The sequence below is a fragment of the Megascapheus bottae genome, chromosome 2 (genome assembly GCF_031878675.1).
Source record: "Megascapheus bottae isolate mThoBot1 chromosome 2, mThoBot2.hap1, whole genome shotgun sequence".
NCBI lineage: Eukaryota > Metazoa > Chordata > Mammalia > Rodentia > Geomyidae > Megascapheus > Megascapheus bottae.
The window spans coordinates 11,827,476-11,849,883 of record NC_143510.1 but is presented as its reverse complement, the minus strand read 5'-3'; the positions used below and the strand labels follow the sequence as shown (position 1 = coordinate 11,849,883).

The following is a 22,408-nucleotide window of genomic DNA, read 5'->3' as shown; positions in this document are numbered from 1 at the left end:
ATTCCAATTAACTATAAAAACTTGGAAGTAGAGGTGTTGTTCAAGTGGCAGAACCCAGTGTTGAGGGGAAAAGTGGAGTGAGAGATTGAGGCACTGAGTTCAAGCCTCAATACTAGCACACATACACACACACACACACACACACACACACACACACGCGCGCGCGCAAAGAATAACTCAAATTCAATAACAGATATCAAAGTACTTATAGAACTAACACTAGTATTAGAAAGATCAATGTCCACAGGATGAGACTAAACAAAATGAACTCTAGGATATGGAAACAGAGATTTATCTTTGTGACTGTTGTTCTTAATGTACTATTTGAAGTTATTTCTTTTATTTTCCCCTTATGGATAATCTCATGTGGTTACTGAATCTGACTTTGTTACCTGGTTTAATATATATATATATATATATATATGTTTATTTGTTTATCTGAAATAGGGAAGGGGTGAGGGAAAACAAGATGATTGGGAGTGGGTAGGGGCAATGAAAAGGGGACAAAAGCATGAGAAGGGGTATCAAAATTCAAGAAGTAATTCACCCACCAACTGACAAATGTAACTGTAACCCCTCTATAAATTATGCCAACAATAAAATACAATAAAAAGTAAAAAAAAAGAAAAATCAATGTCATTTCAAAATTGAGGAGGTAATGAAGTTATCTAATCTATAATGAGATCAACTATAAATGGTGTTACTGTGTATGTAGTTAAGTATAGACTCAGACTAAATTTCAGTTCAGTTTATACTTTGAGTTACAAACAAAAGTAAATGAGGTTTTTATCTTCAGGATTAATACAATCTTAAAGATACAATACACAGAGGGTTTTTGTCATGCCTAGGATTTCTTACTGATTAAATTTATGTGGAAATCATATTTATAATAAAGTAATTTGCCAATAATTAAAATCATAATTAAAAACAGCCTATGTTTCCTAACTACTTGGGAGGTTAAAGTCTGAAGCTTAGACTGTGAAGAGAAAGGAGAGAACAATGCTGTTTCTAATTAACAAAAAAAAAATTTAGAGATATGGTTCATGTGGCAGAGCATCAGCTGTGAGCAAGAATTCTCAGCAAGAATTTAAGGCCCTGACTTCATGCCATGGTGGTGTCCACAGAAACACACACACACATCACATACATACACAATGATAAAGCTCAACAAAGAAATACACACAAATTGTTAAATCACATATTAAACACTTTGTTCATTGAAAAAATTAGGAGTAAAATTTCAAACTTGTTAGATTTAACAAAAATGAAAATACAGTCTTCCAGAACCTATGGAACACAGCAAAGATAGTGCCAAAAAGAAAGTTTATAGCCATAGTTGTCTACATCAGCAAATCAGAGTTCCCTAATTAATATCATATTAATGCACCTCAATCAGTAATGGATGGAAGAAAGTAATAGTAAATTCATTCTTTTGTTTGTTTGTTTTGTGGGTCATGGGACTTGAAGTTAAGGCTTGGGCAATTCTCCCTGAGCTTTTCAGCTAAAGGCTACCACCTCACCCTTGAGATTGGGCATTGGCTCTGAGTTCTTTGGTTCAATGCTACCACCCAAGCCCTTGAGCCACAGCCACACATCTTATTTTATAGTGATTAATTAGAGAAGGGTCTCATGTTCTTTAGTGCCTGGGCTGGCTTAGAACAGCATTCCTCAGATCTCAGCCTCCTGAGGAAAGAGAACTATAGGTGTGAGCCACTGTGCCCAGCCTACATTAATTATTTTTTTTATTTTTTGGTCAGTTGTGGGACTTGAACTCTGGGCCTGGGCCTAAATTCATTCTTATAAAGCTGTATTACCTTAATGTCAAAACAAGGAAGAGACAACACAAGTAAAAATTTCTGAACAGATGTCCTTGGTGAAATAAAGACACAAAAATTATCAGTAAAATACTTGTAAACTACATCTCAAAACACATTAAACAAATTATAGACATTTGGACATTGGTAACTTAAATCTGTATTGCCAGGTACTGAAGAGGCTGAGGATCATGGTTAAAAGCCACTTCAAACAGGAAAGTTTGAGATAACACTACCTCTAATTAAAAGCACCCAAAGGCCAGAAGTAGTGCTCAAGTAGTAGAGCATTAGTGTTGAACACAAAAGCTAAGGAATAATGCCCAGGCCCTGAGTTCATTTCCTAGTACAGGCACACACACAGTGAAAAAGATCATAAACTATGATCAACTTAACTGTATTCTAAGGATGCCAAGATAGCTCAACATGTGCAGAAAATGAACACAATATAACACAGAGAGAAATAAGCACCAAAGTTCATGACCCTCTCAATAGATGCAACAATGCACAAAATCTTTGAAAAAATTCAACCTCTAAGATAAAAGTTTCAAGATTATTCTTAAGAAAGATTTTTTCATGATTAAGAGTAAGACAAGTATGCGAAGAGTTCTAACTATGGCATTGCTATTAAATATTTTACTAGAGGTTTTAGTGAATTAATTGCAAGAAGAAAGCAAATAAATGCTGTGTTGCAAACAAGGAGCCCAAAGTGTAATTTACAAATGACGTGATTACAGTACAAGGTTGCAAACTGTATAATTTATTAATGTGGGCTTTAATAGAAAAAATTTAACATGTATGTTTATATAATGACTCATGAGCCTGGTTCTTCTTAGTAGGAAGAAGTTGAAAGGCAAGTAGGGAATCTTCTGGTATATTGTTAATATTTCTCAAGTAAATTCAAATTCTGGACTTCGATTAAGGAACCATATTGGTGCCATTATTTAAAACATTTACTCAATATTGTAACTAAGTTCTCACACTTTAAAATTGGGAGAAAATACAAATTCCTCTAATTTTCATCCTGTGGCTTCCTATGAACTGACAAGTAGGAGATCTGGATGAGGGTCAAAAATGTGTGCATGGGGCCGGGAGTTTTGCCTAGTGGTTAAAGTGCTTGCCTAGCATGCACGAAGACCCGGGTTCGATTCCTTGGTACCACATACATAGAAAAAAGCCAGAAGTGGTGCTGAGGCTCAAGTGGTAGAGCTCTAGCCTTGAAAAAGTCCAAGGACAGTGCTCAGGCCCTGAGCTCAAGCTCAGGACTGGCAAAAAAAAATGTGTGCAAACAGAACCTGGCAACTTCTCACAGGCAAGTTTCACCTAGCACATCAAACATCCATGCTTATCAGTTTACACAATCAAATCCTCAAATATCAGTACCTAGACCCATAGTGAAATGTGACTATATCTATCCATCTTCATGCATATGGTCAAAACAGAGATAAATAGAAGAATATGGCTCACTGGGTAACTCTAAGGACTCTAAGGACTCAAACATCTGAGCTCTCTTTGTGTGTGTAGGATTGGGGGAGTGCACATGTAAGCACATATGTGTGGTAGTACTGGGACTTGGATTCAGGGCATACTTTCTTGTGTAGTTTTCTGCATAAGGCTACAGTTGTACTTTTGATTTTTTGCTCATTAATTAGGAACAAAACCCAATATACTTCCCCAGGAGCTTTGCACTCTGATGTTCAGACCTCAGATTATTGAGAAGTTAGGATTATAGGCATGAGCAATTGGCACCCAGCACTTCTAGGCTTTTGTAATATGAATGAGTCTATGGTAAACACACACAGAAGACGTTAATACTTGCTCTACGTACATATTTATTTTGGTCTGTCGTGGGCCTGGAACTCTGGGTCTGGGCGTTGTCCCTGAGCTCTTCAGGTCAAGGCTGCCTCCCAACCCTATAGTCACAGTGCCACTTCCGGTTTTTCCGGTGGTTAATTGAAGAGTCTCCTGGACTTTAGTGCCCCAGCCAGATTTGAACCATGATCCTCAGATCTCAGCCTCTTGAATAGCTAGGATTACAGGCGAGAGCCAGTGCACCAGGCTCACATGCTATACATATTAATGTATTTTAGGTAAAGTACATTTTACTATGTAATGCATTTCATATTAATAAATATATATATAATTGTACATAATTGTGATTCAATATGAAAATATTCTAGGATATCAGAAAAGATATTTAAATGAATGATTTTTTTCTTGACTATAAGAACAGGATTAAGTTTCTAATTATTGTGATGAGAAAGTAATTTTCAGCATAGCTTGAGATTTTCTGTGTATACCTTATTCCATTAACTGGGATAGCCTAGAATGTACAGATATATGTTTTTAAACACCTACTCATCAGTTATCTGCTTTTTGAATTATAGTAAGTGCTGGAAAATTATTTATTAACTGTATTAATAGCATTAGCATGACTTGCTGATACATTGGCACACTGTTAGAAAGTTTAAATATACTTCAAACTTAAAAACAGACATACTTTTACCTCCAGCTATCCAACTTCTAAGTATGCATCCAAATGTAATAAAATCAGATGTTCATGTTTTGTTTAAAGACTATTCACAATAGTTAGGATATAGAGTCAACCTAGATGATCCAAAAATGTGCCAATAGATAAAGTCTGATATATATATATATATATATATATATACATGATGTTTCTCAGCTAACATTAAAAGGTGAAATCCAACATTTTATGACACAATAGATGGAGCAGGGATATGTTATATTAAGAAAAACAAAGATGCTCAGAAAAACAAGTCCCACATATCTCTCAGAAGTGAAAGTGAAGATATTTAATTGAAAATAAAAGTGACAACTAATGATTAGAGAAACTGGATAAAGGGGGCATTGTTGGATCAGGGCACAGTATAAGCAGATATTGAAATATCACATTTTATCTAATTAATATGTAAATTTAATGCACTATAAAAGTAAAGTAAAATGATATAGATGTATTTATGTATACAGATATGTGTATATATACTACCTCTCTCTCTCACTCTCTCTCTCTCTCTCTCTACCATCAGCATTATATCTATAAGTAAAAAATTAACCCTAAGATACTCATGGATTTCTTTCCAGTTAATTTTATGTTCACATGTGAATGCAATTAACCATAAAAGTTGATGTCTATGTCCCAAGTATATAACATCATAATGGAATATTATCAGAACAGCATCTAAGGGAGATTTTCTGAACATAAAGATAATTTTCCTTCTGTGTTTTTTATACCTGTGCTGATATGTAGGAGGTGGTTATATCAGGAGTTACAAGTACCAGAGCATGTGTTTTCTAATTGAAGAAAATGCACAAAATCATTTGAAGCTTCATCCAGTTAAGTAATTCAATCAATGACCAAATATCTGTTAGATACATGTTTAAAGATATACTTGAGAAAATGTCTTGAATTCTCTGAATATCACTTTAGTCAAAACAATTGATTTCCTTTTTATATATCAACTGTAAATAACACATTACAAATTTCCTTAAGAGAATTTCAGGAATCCATCTTTGAGCAGAATCATATTTAACTTTATGTCAGTAATGAGTAAGGACATGATACACTGATGAAAGCTAGAACTCAGTGAAACATCGTTTGTATGTTCCACAGTTTTTTCATTGTTCCTTTCATGTCTTCATTTCTCAATGTGTATATAATGGGGTTTAAGAGTGGAGTACAAATCGTATAAAACACAGACAGGAGCTTGTCCACAGAGATTCTACTGAAAGGCCATATGTAAATGAAAATGCATGGCCCAAAGAATAATGTGACTACCATGATATGTGCAGAGCAAGTTGAAAGTGCCTTGCTAATACCTCTTGAATCACGTTGCCAGACAGTGTTAAGAATGGCAATGTAGGAGACCATCAGAAGTAGAAAACAGCTCACAGAAATCAGGCCACTGTCTGCAATCATGAGCAATCCCAAAACATAGGTATCCATGCAGGCCAGTTTGATCACAAGTGGAAGATCACAGAAGAAGCTGTCTACCTCATTTGGGCCACAGTAAGGTAAGTCCACAGTAAATGCTATTTGACTGATGGAATGAAGGAATCCAATGACCCAGGAAACCAATACCAACTTGATACAAGTTTGTCGACTCATAATTGTCACATAATGCAAAGGTTTGCATATAGCCACATATCTGTCATAGGCCATCGAAACCAACAGCACCATCTCAGCCCCACCAGTAAAGTGCAAGAGGAAGATCTGAACCATGCATCCACTAAAGGATATGAGTTTTCTATCACTGAGGAAATCCCAAATCATCTTCGGTGTAGCAAATGAAGCCAGCCACATGTCCAAGAAAGAAAGATTCCCCAGCAGGAAGTACATTGGAGAGGAGTTCAAGTTGGGGGCAGAAATTACAGCTATCATAATGAGGAGGTTTCCTATAATGATGGTCAAATAGATTCCAGAGAAAAGTATGAAGAAAAACATTTGTAGATGTTTTGAAGAGCAGAGTCCGTGCAAAACAAATTCTGACACTGCAGAATAATTCTGCAGGGCCATTTTCTCAGGTTTCAGATTCTGTTCTGAATCTATATAAACAAAAGAAAATCCTGCTTTTTAAGTAGCTTTGGATGAAATAAGCCAGGCTAGGAAAGACCAATATATGATATATAAAACACTGACTATAATGAATAGAGAATAAAAGTTAGTAGAATTTGAGAATGTAAGTAGATTTGGAGAAAGTCAAACAGAGTAAGTTTTCTGCTGTATATATTATACAGAGGAATAAAGTTTCCTGTATTTCATGGTGATTATAACTATTAACAATGTATTGTAAATATGCAAATTACAATGAGACACATTTCAAAAGTTTTTCCTAAACTTTGAAAGTCTATAAATTAATCTATATCTTAAATAGCTGGATTTAGCTATTCAAATGTAAATTTGACAATATCCAATATGTCATATACATACATGCACCTTAAATATATTGTTTACATAATTTTGATCAATTTAAGAAAGTCAAAGGAAGTAAGAACAGAAAAAGGGATGATGGAGGGAGGGTAAATTTTAGATTGAATTGCCTGAATTGTAAGAAACATAACGTTATCTAATATGTGCAACTCAGGTTTTAGTGTGAGATACATGATACAATACAATATAAAGACGATTATAAATAGCATCAATATATCCAATTACAAATTTATAGTATTTTTTAGAAGCAGTTCAACATTCTCAATGATATCAGTATAAGTGACTGCTGTATGAAAACATTTTTGGTTTTTGGTCTGATCTTTGTTCTTGGAAAGCATGATAACACTAAAATTCAGAGTGTGAACCCAAATTCTTTAGGAGAATTAAGAATTTTAAGATTTTTTGAGTCATTTTTTTGCCTTCAGTATAGATATCATTGTCTAATAGGTAATAATTTTTAGTTATCAAAATAGACTTAATGAGCAGTTTAAAATAATATCATAAATATTTTATGTGTTTCTCTTTTCTTCTTTACTTGATATGACATAACATTTTTTGGTACAGCGTTATGATCTGTGCCTTCAAGGAGGATAGCACAAAACCTCAGATGCTATCTTCTACATTGTTTCTTATCAACAGCCTATATAGAGAATAATTAAGAAAGGTGCATATATCACAAAATATTTTGATAATAAAATTACAGACAACCCAATGAGGGGAGATGAGAGAGATAGAGAAATAGAGAAAGGGGAAGGGAAAAGAGGGAAAGAGGAGGAAAAAGAGAAAAAAGCAAACATGGAGTCGACATCTGAGATAACAGATACAGTCTTCGTGTGTGTGTGTGTGTGTATGGGGGGTTTTGGGGCTTGAACTCTGGGCCTTGCCTATGTCCCTGAGCCCTACAGCTCAAGACTACAGCCCTACCTCTGGGTTGGCCTGGGCATTGTCCCTGAGCTCTTCAGCTCAAGGCTACCACCCTACCCCTTGATCCATAGCCCCGCTTCTTATTTTTTAGTGATTACATGGAGATAGGTGTCTCATTTTTAGTGCTCTAGCTGGCTTTGAACTGCTATCCTCAGATCTCAGCCTCTGAATAGCTAAGATTACAGGCATGAGCCACTGTGCCAGCATAATATATATATTTTCAAAATATATTTCAGACCCAGACAACAAAGTTTGCATTGTTTTTCTCATTACTGGCAGATAGAATGTGTCTATAAATCTATAAATAAACGTGTCTATAAATGTGTCTATATAAATGTGTCTATAAACTTATAAATAAATACACTGCATGATATGCAAGAAGTTCCAAATGAATTAGTTGATTTAGGATAAATGCTATGAAGAGCTCAAGTAGCACATTTTTTAGAAGAACTAAGTCAAAGCCCCCAAAAATATGCACCAAGGAATGGATACTTGCAATGGGGAGACTGGCACCAAGGAGAGGGGTACACAATGAAACAGTGAGTGGGGGGGGAAATCCAGTGAAGAATTCATTGCATATACTACAAAATTGAGATATATAAGGGAAGGGGTGAGTCAATGGAGGATGAGATTTTTCAAGGAAATGACATACATCAAGGTGGAAGACGCACTGTTTTCATATATTGCTTTGTTAAGTGACACCTCTCTTGTACAACTGCTTAAAAATCATATTAAATAAAACTAAAGCATATCCTCTCTCTAATTTATATTTTAATATTTATATTCTTATGTTGTTTTACCTGATAGAGAAAATAATGTGCTGGACCTGAGCTAAGGGCCTGGGAACAGTCCCTTAGCTTTTTTCTCAAGACTATTTCTCTACCACCTGAGTCACTTGCTTTTTGGCTGGTTATTGGAGATAAAGAGTATCAAAGACCTTCATACTCAGGCTGGTTTAGTTCTCAGCCTCCTGAGTACTAAGTATGAGCCATTGGTGTGTTTATTTTCATAAATCTTTATTAAACTAGAATACTCTCTTCACCAAATTTGCTATATAGGTATGTAAAATTAAATAAACTTTGGTATATGAAGCTATGCAACTATCTACTAAAGTGTTCACAAAATCAGCTACCTTTGAAGTTTGGTAAAAGTCAGATTGGAATATTTCCTCTGTAGTTTTCCCTGCTTGTTTCTTTACTTTCAGACTCCTTCATTTACATCTTCTATGGATAGCATAAGCACTCATTATTCACTTAAGGGCATAAACTAAGCAAAACAAAAGGAAGTAAATTAACTTGTTAGTACATTTGCCTAGATCATAATATTTATTACTGTCTTTAACATCTTTTATAAATACTTGTATTAAGAATTACAGTGCATTTCTCTAATTCATTTATTAACTTAATTTCCATAATTTGTCTACATCACAGATAATTTTGAGATAAGTTTAAGTGGTGCTGTGGCACAAGCCTTGAGCTAAAGAGCTCAGGGACAGCACCCCAGCCCAGAGTTTCAGCCCCAAGACTGACAGACCTCATTAGGCTGGGAGCTCAGCCTAATGATAGAATGCTTGCCTAGCATGTATGAAGCGCTGGTTCAATTTTTGGTACTACGTACACAGAAAAGCGAAGCTGTAAGTGGTTCTGTGGCTCAAGTGGTAGAGTGCTAGCTTTGAGAAACTCAAGGACAGTGCCCAGACCCTGAGTTCAAGTCCCACCAAGGACAGGCAAATATATATATATATATATAAGTGTAAATATATAAATGAAATAGACATATCTTAAAAATATTACACTAGGCATTAAAATATAAAAAACTGTAACACTCTGTGGGGAGCATAGTCTAGTGGTAGAGTGCTGGGTACCATTCTTTGATACCACATATACAGAAAAAGTCGGAAGTGGAGCTGTGGCTCAAGTGGCAGAGTGCTATCCATGAGTAAAAAGTGTCCAAGGATGGTGTCCAGACCCTGACTTCAAGCCCCAGGACTGACAAAAACAAAGAGAAAGAGAGGGAGGGAGGGAGGGAGGGGGAGAGAGAGAGAAAGAGAGAGAGAGAGAGAGAGAGAGAGAGAGAGAGAGAGAGAGAAAGAGAGAGAGAGAGAGAGAGAGAAGAGACAGAGACGGAGAGAGACAGAGAGAAACTGCAACTAATGTTTGGAATGTGTCTGAAGATATATCTCACTTATGTGATAAATTCATATAGCACTATCATTCACATGTATGAGTTTTTAAAAACTATGGCCGGGAGTTTGGCCTAGTGGTTAAAGTGCTTGCCTAGCATGCATGAAGACCAGGGTCGATTCCTTGGTACCACATACATAGAAAAAAGCCAGAAGTGGTGCTGAGGCTCAAGTGGTAGAGCTCTAGCCTTGAGAAAACCCAAGGACAGTGCTCAGGCCCTGAGCTCAAGCCCAGGACTGGCAAAAAAAAAAAACTATACCTGTGAGATTACAGATAAATTAGAATGGGGTGAATATGTTATTTTCTCAATTTAAATGGAAAATAACTTGGAATCTCTTTTCCCTACTAAAATTGGACTCACATTTTCCTCATTGCAGAAAAGATATTTTATGAAATTTTTACAAAAAGTACGGTATGCATTTTATTAGAACTTTTACAAAAGACAGAGTGTCTTTTCTATGAGTTTTCTTATGTTACTGTTTTGTAGAATTGCAGAATGATATGAAAAATTGTAAGTCTGCTGGAAAATAAAGTGGCTTACTAGATGAAGAATATGGTATAATGTAAAGTGGATAAGGGGAAAGAATTGTATACTGTAGGTAAACTCTAGATAAATTCTTTAGTTCACCTAACCCTCTTTCCAACTAGACTTATTAGAGAACAAGAGCACAAAAGTACTTTTTTCTTGAAATTTCATATGTGATTAGTAATAAGTGCTCTGCTGAAATATGTTTTCATTAATTAGAATCATCCCATCTTTAGATTTGTATTTTAAATCTGCAGTGTACAACTTCTTAGAATACCCACCAAATGACCACACATAATGAATTTCAAGGCTGTTAACATTGCCTTTATACACATTCTAGCATATAAACTATCAGACACAGGGCTGCTCTTTTACTCCTGCCTTCATTTGTATGCCTGAAAAATTTCCAAAGAAATGTAATATATAATTGAATATAAATATAATATATAATTTAGTGTTTTATGAACATGAAGTGAATGAAAATCTGAAATAGCTAAATGTAAAACTTGGGATGGCTACTGAGTAAAAGATATTTGAAGTTTATAACCTAGTAACAGTTTTACAACCTTAAATGTATGAAAAGTTACTGATTTGTATATTTTAAATGACCAAGCTTTGTGGTAAATAATTATTTCTCAGTGATGGTTGCTTTTCAGAAAAAGAAATGTGAAACTATAGAGTCAGTTCCAGTTTCAGAGAAGTCTGTCAATTGCAAGAGCCTTTTTGATGAATGTGATATTTACAATCAGAAAAATGTGAGTCGTTTTGTACATAAACATAACATGTTTGTATGTAAACTTATTTTTATGCATAAGTATTTATTTTCAGGAGAGATAAAAATCTAGAAAGTCCCTTTTATTGGTACTTTATGTGACAACACATACACAATGTTACCAAGAGAGTGCTAATATTTAAAGTATTTTTAAAAATTTAAAATACTGAAAAATAAACAAATAGCAATGAAAAATTTAATTGTAACTAGCAAGGTATTGTGTATTTCAATGAGAAAGGATAAGATAAAATAGTTTCTATTTGATGTTGTAAGACCAAGGTTCAAATATTTCTCAAAAGATTTTACTCACCTGGAGTCGACATGCTCAATGCTGACATTGTAAATCTCTAATTTGTGTTCCACATTTACTTACAGTTCAGTGGGGTTTGAAAGTATATGTTTTTAAATATGTAACATTTTCTGCTTTTTAGAAATAATACAAAGACATCATCATTTTAAGGAACTAGAAAATTTCAGATTGGAGATTTCTTTGGGCATAAGATACAAAAGTGTGTATATATATATATATGTGTGTATATATATATATATATATGTATATATGCTCCCTCACACCAAAATAGGAAACCCTTAATGATGGAGTATTCATGATGAATTGTGCTATTAGAGTCTGGGGAATAATCTATTTTCAGGTGGAAATTTGTCAGAATGAATCATATTCAATATCTGAGGTGACAGATGAACATTTTAAAGATTAATCATATGATTTAAGTACAGTTTTGATTGTTTTGATCATTTAAGTAATGTATTAATTTTATAAATTACATATAAGTTTATATAACTTTCATCAAGCATAATAGTTTAGAGAAGAATAAATCTTACTAGAGTTATCAATGAATAATTCAAAAATATTTTCCCTGTTTAAGATTATATGGTAGGTGCTGGGAATGTGACCTAGTTGTGGTGTGCTTTCCTAGCATGCACAAAGCTTTGGGTTTGATTCCTCAGTACCACATATACAGAAAAAGCTGGAAGTAGTTCTGTGGCTCAAGTGGTAGAGTGCTAGCCTTGAGAAAGCTCAAGGACAGGATCAAGGCCCTGAGTTGAAGCCGCAAGACTGGCAAAAAATATCGAGATTATATAGTAGATATAGTAAAATTGTATTAACTTGCTCATCTAATATTATTGAGAATGTCCTTAGCAAAATTATTTTAGATAATATAGGGCTTCCTCAGATAATGACTGTACTGATGACAAATATCTCTTGACATTCTGATTAATAGCTGTCACTTGTACAACTGTCATATGACATTCATGTCCATAATTGATGTGTAAGCACAGTAAAATTCATAAAAGATTTCCCACCAAAGCATCATCTGAGTTTAGTATGAAATCCTAATTTCTATATTTGCTTCAAGTAATTGGAATTCACTTCAAAATGAGTTAAAAAGTATTCTATCTCTATTTAAATGATAATTAAGGAAAGAGGAGGCTGCCAGCCTATTTGTTTCTGAAATGCTGTTATTTATATGGGTACATATATAGTACATAAAACAGACAAGCATGGAAAACTTTTAAACTACCTGGTGAAGTGACTTGAAAGTAAGGATGGATTTTTAAATGTAAATACTTGTCATTAGAAGTTGTTTTTAGATGAAATTAACACTATTCTGGGATATGGCTAAACAGGTAAAGGAGGCTAATTTAATCAGTTAAAGACCTGGATTAAATTTTCTTTTTTTAGATCAGGGGCCAGGAGTTTAGTCTTGTGGTAGAGTGCTTGCCTAGCATACATGAAGACCTGGACTCCGTTCATCAGTACCACATACATAGAAATAAGCAGGAAGTGGTGCTGAGGCTCAAGTGGTAGAGCTCTTGCCTTGAGACAGTCCAAGGACAGTGCCCATGCCCTAAGTTTAAGGACCAGGACTGGCAAAATAAAAACATAAAAATTTTCAAAAGAGCAGATTTCTCATTTAGATGAAAATTTGGTGCATACATTAGTGTGTGTTGGTTTTCTCTGGAAAACTCTAATAGTATATTAGATATTTAAGTAAATATAAAGTCAAGACTTAGAAAGTTTCAACTTGTAAAACTTTTTTATTGTAGCTAGGATTACAGGCATGTGTCACCAGTGCCTAGCTTGGTTTTTGTTTTGTTTTCCAGTCCTTGAGCATGAACTCGGGGACTGGGGACTGTCCTCGGGCTTAACAAGGCTAGTGCTGTAGCACTTGAGCCACAGTACCAATTCTGGCTTTTTCTATGTATGTGGTACCAAGGAATCAAATCCAGGACTTTGTGCATGCTAGGCAAGCACTCTAAAACTACTCTGCTCGCCCAGCCCACTGGCTTTTTTTATTAGAGAATTTACTAACATTGATTTTTACATCATGTTTCAAATGACGTATTTAACAAACAAGTATCCAAGAAGGGAATCTTTATATACAATCACTTGCACTTAGACTTGGACATAATTAAAATTAGGCTGAGAGTTTGTATGTCAAAGATACATATTAATCTATGTAATAAAACATTATGTCTATAGAGTCATAGATTTTTAGATCTATGTAGTTGTGTTTATATTTCCAATACCATGTTCATACCATTGGGTAAGCAAATATTGAATCCTCGCTCTTGTACTGTTTGGATTTAATAGCCACATATTAAGGGTACCATGCAGCTTCTGTTTCTTTGGTCTTGACTTGTTTCACTCAACATGGTTCACTCTAGATTCATCCACTTCCCTGCAAATGCCATTATTTTATCTTGTCTGATGGCTATGTAGAATTCCATTGAGTATATATACCACATTTTCTGTATCCATTCATCTACAGTTGGACATCTGGATTGTTTCCATCACCTGACTATTGTGAATAGTGCAGAGATAAACATAGCTGAGCAGGTGTCCTTATTATATCTTGGATTATGATGTTCAGGATAGATACCCTGGAGGGTATGGTGGGATCATAGACAAGGTCAATTTTCAGTTCTTTAAGAAACCTCACACTTCTTTCCAGGGTGGCTGAACTAGCTTATAATCCCACCAGCAGTGAAGCAGGGTTCCTTTTTCTCCACAACCCTGCCAGCATCTGTCATTGTCTGAGTTCGAAATCTTGGCCATTCATGTTGGAGGAAGGTGGTATCTTAGGGTTGCTTTTATTTGCATTTCCTTTATGATCATGGATGATGAGCATTTCCTCGTATGCTTTTCTGCCATTCTAACCTCTTCTTTTGATAAGTCTCTATTTAGTTCCCTTGCCCATTTTATGATTGCTTTCTTGGGTTTCTGGGGATTAGTTTCTTAATATTAAGCATTTCTCTGATGTATTATTGGTAAATATCTTTTTCCAGTTGGTTGGCTGTCTTTCTACTTTAGTGGCTTTGATTTTATCTGTGCAGAAACATTTTCATTTTTAGGTAGTCCCATTTATCAAGTCTCTCTCCAATGTGTTGTGACACTGGAATTCTGTTCAGGAATTTGTTGCCTGTGCCTATGAGTTCCAGTGTCTCTCCAAATCTATCATCTAGCAGTTTCAAGGTTTCTGATGTGACAATGATGTCTTTGATCCATTTTGAGTTAATGCTTATGCATGGTGAAAGGCTAGGCTCAATTTTTAGTATTCTGCATGTGGCTGCCCAGTTTTGCCAGCACCAATAATTGAATAGGTGTATTTTTTCCAGTATATCTTTGGCTCCTTTGTCAAATACAAGTTGACTATACATATGTGGTTTTGTTTGTGGATCTTCTATTCTGTTCCATTGATCTTCTGGTCTGTTTTTGTGCCAATACCATGCTGTTTTGGTTATTGTGGCACTATAGTATAGTTTGAAGTTTGGTATTGTAATACCTCCTGCATTGCTCTTCTGCCTAGAATTGTTTTGGCTATTCTAGGTCTTTTCTTGTTCCACATGAACCTTTGGATTATATCTTCTATTTCAGTAAAGAATGTCTTTGGGATTTTGATGGGGATTGCATTGAATTTGTATAACAATTTTGGCAGTATGGCCATTTTCACTATATTGGTTGGTTGGTTCTCCCTACCCATGAGCATGGGATGTCTTTCCATTTCCTGGAGTCCTCTTTAATTTCTTTTGTTAGGCTTTTATAGTTTTCATTGAATAGTTCCTTTAAATCTTTGGTTAAGTTAATTCCTAAATATTTTATTCTTTTGGTGGCTATTGCAAATGCGATTGTTTTATTGATTTGGCCTTCTGTTTGTGTATTGTTGGCATAGAAGTAGGCTACTGACTTTTGCAGGATAATTTTGTAACCCTGCCACTTTGCTGAAGTGGTTCATTAATTCTAGGAGTTTGGAAGTGGAGCTTATAGGGTCACTAAGGTAGAACATCATGTCATCTGTGAATAGGGATAGTTTAATTTATTCTTTTCCTATTTGGATCCCTTTGATGTCCTTCTCTTGCCTTATTGCTCTGCTAAGGGTTCCAGCACTACATTGAAGAGAAGTAGAGAGAGTGGGCATCCCTGTGTAGTTCCTGATTTTAAGGTAAATGGTTCCAGTCTTTCACCATTTAGTATATTAATGGCTGTAGGTCTGTCATATATGGTTTTAATTATTTTAAGGAATGTACCTCTTATTCCTATTTTTTCTAGTGCTTTCAACATGAATGGATGTTGTATTTTGTCAAATCCTCTCCTCTTCCAGAGAAATTATCATATGATTCTTAACTTTAGCTCTATTGATACGATGTATTACATTGTTTGATTTGGGAATGTTAAACCAGCTTTGCATCTGTGTGATGAAGCCTAAATGATCATAGGGTATAATTTTTCAAATTTGTTTATAATTTCTTTTGGCTAGTATTTTAATGAGGAGTTTTGTGTCTGTGTTCATTGGAGAGATGGGTCTGTAGTTTTCTTTTTTTGTTGGCTCTTCCCCTGGTTTGGGGATGAGTATAATATTAACTTCATAAAATGAGGTTGGTATTGCTTCTTCTACTTGTATTTCTTGGAAGAGTTTCAAGAATATAGGCTTTACTTCATCTTTAAAAGTCTTGCAGAATTCTGCAGTGAAACTGTCTGGATCTCGGCTCTATTTTAGTTGGCATTTCCCTGACTCCTTTTACTGTCTCATTTCATGAAATTGGTTTGTTCAGTTGGCTTATGTCTTCTTGGTTCAATGTGGTTAGCCTACATTTATTTAAGAAATCATCCATTTCTACTAAATTTTCCTGTTTCTTTGACTATAGGCTCTGGAAGTACTTACTCAAAATGGACTGAATGTTTTTAATATCAGTCATGGTTGTTCCCATATGGTCTCTAATCTTGTTTATTTGAGTCTCCCCTCTCCTCTTTTTGATTAATCCTGCCAGGGGTCTGGCAATTTTGTTGACTTTTTCAAAGAACCAATTTTTGATTTATTAATTTTATGCATAGTAGATCTTATTTCAATCTCTGTTATTTCTGATTTTATTTTTGTTATTTCTGTCCTTCTAGTTGTTTTAGAATTAACTTTTTTCTTGCTCCTCTAGGTGCTTAAATTTCTTCTTTAGTTTATTTACAAGTTCTTTTCTCTTTTTAATATGGGGTTCTAGTGTGATAAATTTGTCCCTCAGAACTGCTTGTGCTGTGTCCCATAAGTTCCTTTGTTATGTGTCTTGATTGTCATTACATTCAAGAAAGTTTTGAATTTCTTCTTTGACTTGTTCTGTAATTCAGGAATTATTCAGAAGTGTATTGTTTAGCTTCCAAGTGTTTGAATGTTTTTATCTTTTATTGTGTTGTTCAGAGCTAGTCTCATTCCATTGTGATCAGATAGAACATAGGAAATTTTATCAGTCGTCTTGGATCTGCTAAAGGATTCTGTATGAACTATTACATGATCTGTTTTTGAGTATGTTCCATGTGCTGCTGAGAAAAATGCATAAGGTTTCCCCATTGGGTGGAAGACTCGGTGTGTATCTGTTAAGTCAACCTGGGCTAAGGTGTCATGTAAGTCAGAGATGTCTTGGCTTATCTTTTGTGGAGTTAACCTGTTATTTGGTGAGAGTGGTGTATTGAAGTCTCCCACTATAGCTGTGTTTGAGTCTATCTTGTTCTGTAACTCTAAGAGAGTTCTCTTGACAAATTATGTGCTCCCATGTTGGGAGAGTTAATGTTTATAAGTGTAATATTCTGGTTATTAATTGTCCCCTTTAATAATATGTAATGGCCACCTTTTTCTTTAGGTACTGACTTTACTGAGAAGTTAATTTTGTCACAGATTAAAATTGCTACTCCTGCTTTTTTGTACAGTGTGTTGGAGTGGAAAATTCTTTTCCATCCTTCACTTGGATATTGTTTCTTTTCTTTGGCAGTGAGGTGGATCTCTTGGGGGCAGCATTATGATAGGTCTTGTTTATTAATCCATTTTGCTCTCCTGTCTCTTTTGATCGGATTGTTCTGCTCGTTCACATTTAGGGTAATTATGGAGAAGTGGTTAGTGTTCTTTGTCATTATTTATTTTTACGTCTGAGTTTTTTTTGTCTCTCTTTCCCCTTTGTGTTTTCGGATTTATAGGTGATAGCTTCTTGATGGGAGTTCTTCCTGTTCTGCTCTTTGTTCTTGATTATTTAATATTTTTTGTAATGCTGATTTAGTGTACATATATTCATATAGCGTCTTTTTGGAATGAAATCTTCTTTTCTCTCCCTCAAATGTAAATGTAGTTTTGCTGGGTATATAATTCTGTGTTGTACTTTGATTATTCATATATTTCGTGATTTGTTGCTGTGATTTCTGCTGCATTGGAACTGAGACTGTTGCTGTAGGTTTGCTCTGTGGTCAGTATGCTGCAGTCTTTACTTTGGGGCTGGTAGTTCTAGGAATCTGTTTATATATGTGGTTCTCAGCCAAATTGGTTCCGTTGCTGACTGAGTCTGAGTTTGCAGCTTTTGCAGGTTTGTCAGCCCATTCCCAATAGCTGTGTGCAGCTGCACGCCTAGGTCTCAGCTAGCCCAACAGCTGGTTTACCGCCCTGTTCCCAGGGGTGGGGCTTAGCCAGGGGACTGAGGTTTGGGAGGTTCCACAAAGACTCAGCTAGCCCAGAAGCTAGTTTGCTGCCCTATTCCCAGGGGTGGGATCTAGCAGAGTATGTGGGCTTTGAGGGTGGAGTCCTGCCTTTCTGGCTCTTTGAGCAGGGGACTCAGCCCTTGCTGGTCTGCCCTTCAGTTCCCTGCTGTGTTTAAGGGAAGTCCTGTCCTGCTTTTGGCTGTAAATTTTTCTGTGGCTCTGCTGGCTTGCCAGAGGTTCCCAGCAGGAGGGTGCCCCAGTTAGTTTTGGGTCCTTCAGGTGCAGGCACACAGGCTCATGCACACACATCCATCCACTGTTGGAAAGCAGGGTCTTAGCTTCCATCAGTCTCCAGTCTCAGTGGCTTGGAAAGGAGACTGTTGCGCAGGTGGGAGCAGGAGCACCTCCACACTCATTGTTGGGGTGCTGGGTCTTAGCACCCACCTGCCTGTCAGTCCCCAGTCAATGGCCTGGGAGAAGGGACTGTTGTGGGAAGGGGCAGGACTCTTAATTGCTTGCCCCCCCATACACTTGTCAATCTTTCTTGGGTGGGGTTGAGAGGGGTCTGGGTTGAGTTCTATAGTTCACCACCAGCTCTGCTTTCCCAGTGGGTTTGGGGAACCAGGTAGACTACTTACTCATCTGAGTTTGACTGTGAGCTGCTCCATGGTGTTGGAGGGTCTCCACCGCTGTCGGTGCTGTCTGTGCCCGGTCTGTGTGAGATTCTTGCATCTGGATTCAGCCACTTTCTGGAGTTCCGGGCTTCATGGCCAGGCACACACCCCTGCCACTTTTTCAGCTCAAAGGCTGCAGTGGTGAGGGGTGCAGGAGGGGTTCTCATGCTTCAAATTTTTTGAGAGTGTTGGAAATATGCTTTAACTTTGTTTCTTTTCCTGTTTGTATACTTCTCTGTTGCTTCTTAAATTTATAGTTGTTGTCAGTCTTTCAGTAATAGATATTGTACTTAGTAGAGAATGAAGTAAACTTCTAGCAATTTAGACTCCTGGACATAGAACATTTCTGACAAATGTCAACAGAAGTATTAATCTTAAGAGATTAATACTGACTTTAAGAAAGGAAATGGAGTTATCTATAGTTGAATACAGATGAAGAAAGTTTGCAAACTGAAAAGCAAGAGGACATACTATGTATGAGTTGCACTGGATTTTCTGAAATTAAGATAATATGATAAAGACTGATTAATTTCATAATGGAAAGAAGAAGTAGTAGATAACTAATTTTGGGGGGGTCACCTGTGGGGCTTGAAATCAGGGCCTGGGTGCTGCCCCTGAGGTCTTTTACTCAAGGTTAGTATTCTCCTGCCTCTAGGGTATGTAAATCTAGGATATGACAACAAGAGTTTTATCTTTGTGAATGTTGTTCTTAATGTACTATATGAAGTTACCTTTTTTCTCTTTTTTTCCCCCTAGGATTTTTATCTCTTGTGCTTACTGTATCTGACTTTGTTACCTAGTATACTATTTATATGGTTATTTTTATTGTTTATTTGAAATAGGGAAGGGAAAAACAAGATGATTAGTAGAGGGTAAAAGAAAGGAAAGGGGGGACAAAATCATGAGAAGGGGTATCAATGTTTAAGAAGTAATGTACCTGCTACCTGAAGAATGTAACTGCAACCCCCTATCCATTATCCTGACAATAAAATACAATTTAAAAAATTATAGTTGTTGGTTTCTTAAGATAGTCGGCTCATGGGATTCTTTGATTCTCCCTTTTTTAGTGCAAGAGGCCTAGGCTAGGTCCCTGTTATTTCAGTGCCATCTTGCTTCTCTCAATTCTTTCATTGACTATATCATTGAGGTTCCCTTCATACCTAGAAATATTGCATTTCCTATTACATACATATCTAACTTAGACTATTCTTTGGATTTTCCATCTCCATACATCTCAACCTTGGTAATTTTTAATATCAGTATTACTTCTTTATGTCAGCATACTTCTTTTAAAGTTTTTGTTTTTTTGATCATTGTTCTTTTTTTGTTTCTCTTTGTTTTATTTTTGCTTCTAGATTTTTTATTGTTTTAATTTTTCTTTACTATTTATTTTCTTAATAATTCCTCTTAATGCTTGGTTTCTTTCCCTACATATGTAAACTAGTTTTAATATAGACTCTGCTGTAGTGGAAGTTTGTCTTAGTATTCATTTCATTTCTATTGAATTTCAGCCCTTAGCTTTCCTCAGCTCCTTTTCTTCCATATATCCCTCTTCTCATACTTACTCCCCTTACCCTTCATTATATCTATATAGTTCTTATATAGTTGGATCAAAAAGCTACTTAGAAGAGTTCTTTAGATAGTTGATCCACAATTCTTTGTTGTTGACCCAGGCTTTATCTGCACCAACAAAGGTATCCAGGCTGTGTAGAGGGATTTACTCACATAGGGGTTATGTTGGTTTTTGCCTTAAAACTGTTTGTGATGGTGTTGGTTCTGTTTCTAAATACACAAAACTACAGTTGATTGTTGCTCACTCAGATTGTATATATATATATGTATATATAACATCTATTATATATACATATATATATGTATATATATATAACTATACTTTAGTTCCAGAGTGATTTAAATCTCATAGGGATATGATTGATTTCTACCACAAAACTGTTTAATAGTGGTATCAAATTTGATCCTAAAAGCACAAAAGGAGAGAGAGAGAAACAGAAAATGCCAGTCTAAGATCATGAACCTCTGTAATCCTTGCAGCTATATAGCACTAGTTTGGTTCTTACTTTATGTCATATCTCGTGTGATAAAAGTTTGTTCCCATTTTCAAATGGGTAGAACAAGAAGTTCAAGGAATATGGCAAATCAAGGTGTCACATCTCCCACACAAAATAATCTGGCAACACATCAGTCCATGGAAAACCTAGAGGAGATTCCTCAAAATGCTTTACAAATCCTAGTGGTGAACAAGGAAAAATTTGAAAACATCAAAAAAGAGATAGGTGAATGTGGTGAAGCCAATCATAAAATAATGGAGGAATTCATAGTATCCACAAACAGCTGAATGAACTTGAAAAGTCCAAAGAGACGAGAGTGTCTGAGCTAAAGGCCTTCAAAGAGAGCACTCAAATCCAAATAAAGGAGGTATAGAAGTCCATACAAGATTTCAAGTCATCAAAAATGACCATGTTGTAGAAAGGGAGATGAGGAACAAATTAGAAAGATAGATAGCATGTTAGATGATGCAGAAGAGGGAATCTCCAGAATTGAAGATAGCCTAGAATTTATAAGAAAGACCAGAAAATGATTCAAACCAAGTCTAAGAAATATGACAGGTCACTTCAGGAAATCAAAGATACAATTAGAAAGCCTAATATAAGGCTAATCGGTATTGAAAATGTCTTGGAGAAGGTTAAAGAATTGGAAATATATTTCAGAGAATCATCTCAGAGAATTTCCCAAATATCCAGAAGGGCAGGCCCATCTAGATACTAGAATCTTTCAGAACTCCAAACAGACCAGACCAGAAAAGGACATCCCACTGCTACATTATAATCTTCTGTACAAGATCAATAGAGACTAAGGAGTATTCTTAAAGCAGCCAGGGAGAAGAGAACAATCACCTAAAAAGGAAAACTAATCAATATAACCATAGATTTCTCAGCAGAAACTATGTAATCAAGAAGAGCTTGGAATGATGTATGCCATGCCTTAAAGACAAATAAGTACCAAACAAGAATACTGTACCCAGCTAAGCTTTCATTCATAGCTGAGGAAAAAGTAAAACCTTCCACAATAAGGGAAAAAAACAGTATATATTGGCCAACCAGCATTACAGAAAATTCTCAAAAGTGTTCTATACATTGAAAATTGTCACAACCATCACACCAGCAGAGTAATAAAATCTAAACAGTATACAATATAACAATATCAAAACTGACAAGTCATAGGCCCTAAAGAAATAGAAATATGGCAGGCAGGAAATAAATATTTTTTGTTCTTAACCCTCAACATCCACGACCTTAACTCTCCAGTTTAACTGCATGCACTCACTATTTGAATCAAAAAGCAAGATTCATCTTTCTTCTGTCTCCAAGCAACTCATCTTGCCCCAAAAGACAAACATATACTGAGAGTAAGAGGCTGCAATAAAATTCTATCAAGCTAATGGTCCCCATAAATAGGCTGGAGTTGCCATCCTCATACCACATAAAATAGACTTCAAACTAAAATTAGTGAGAAGAGACAAAGAAGGTCATTACATATTACTAAAGGGATCTCCCTTTCAGGAGGATATAACCATCCTAA

At 35.7% G+C, this 22,408-nt stretch overlaps 1 protein-coding gene across 1 annotated transcript; it reads right to left on the bottom strand.

Annotated features, from left to right (window-relative positions):
* Positions 1–5,415: 5,415 nt before the first annotated feature.
* Or4k14 (olfactory receptor family 4 subfamily K member 14) lies at positions 5,416–6,348 on the bottom strand. The gene has a single exon (XM_090352746.1). The coding sequence runs from the start codon at positions 6,346–6,348 to the stop codon at positions 5,416–5,418; it is 933 nt and encodes a 310-aa protein (XP_090208872.1).
* Positions 6,349–22,408: the final 16,060 nt, after the last annotated feature.

Coding starts and splice junctions, on each gene's coding strand:
- Or4k14 (XM_090352746.1), bottom strand. CDS start 6,348: ATGGCCCTGCAGAATTATTCTGCAGTGTCAGAATTTGTTTTGCACGGA.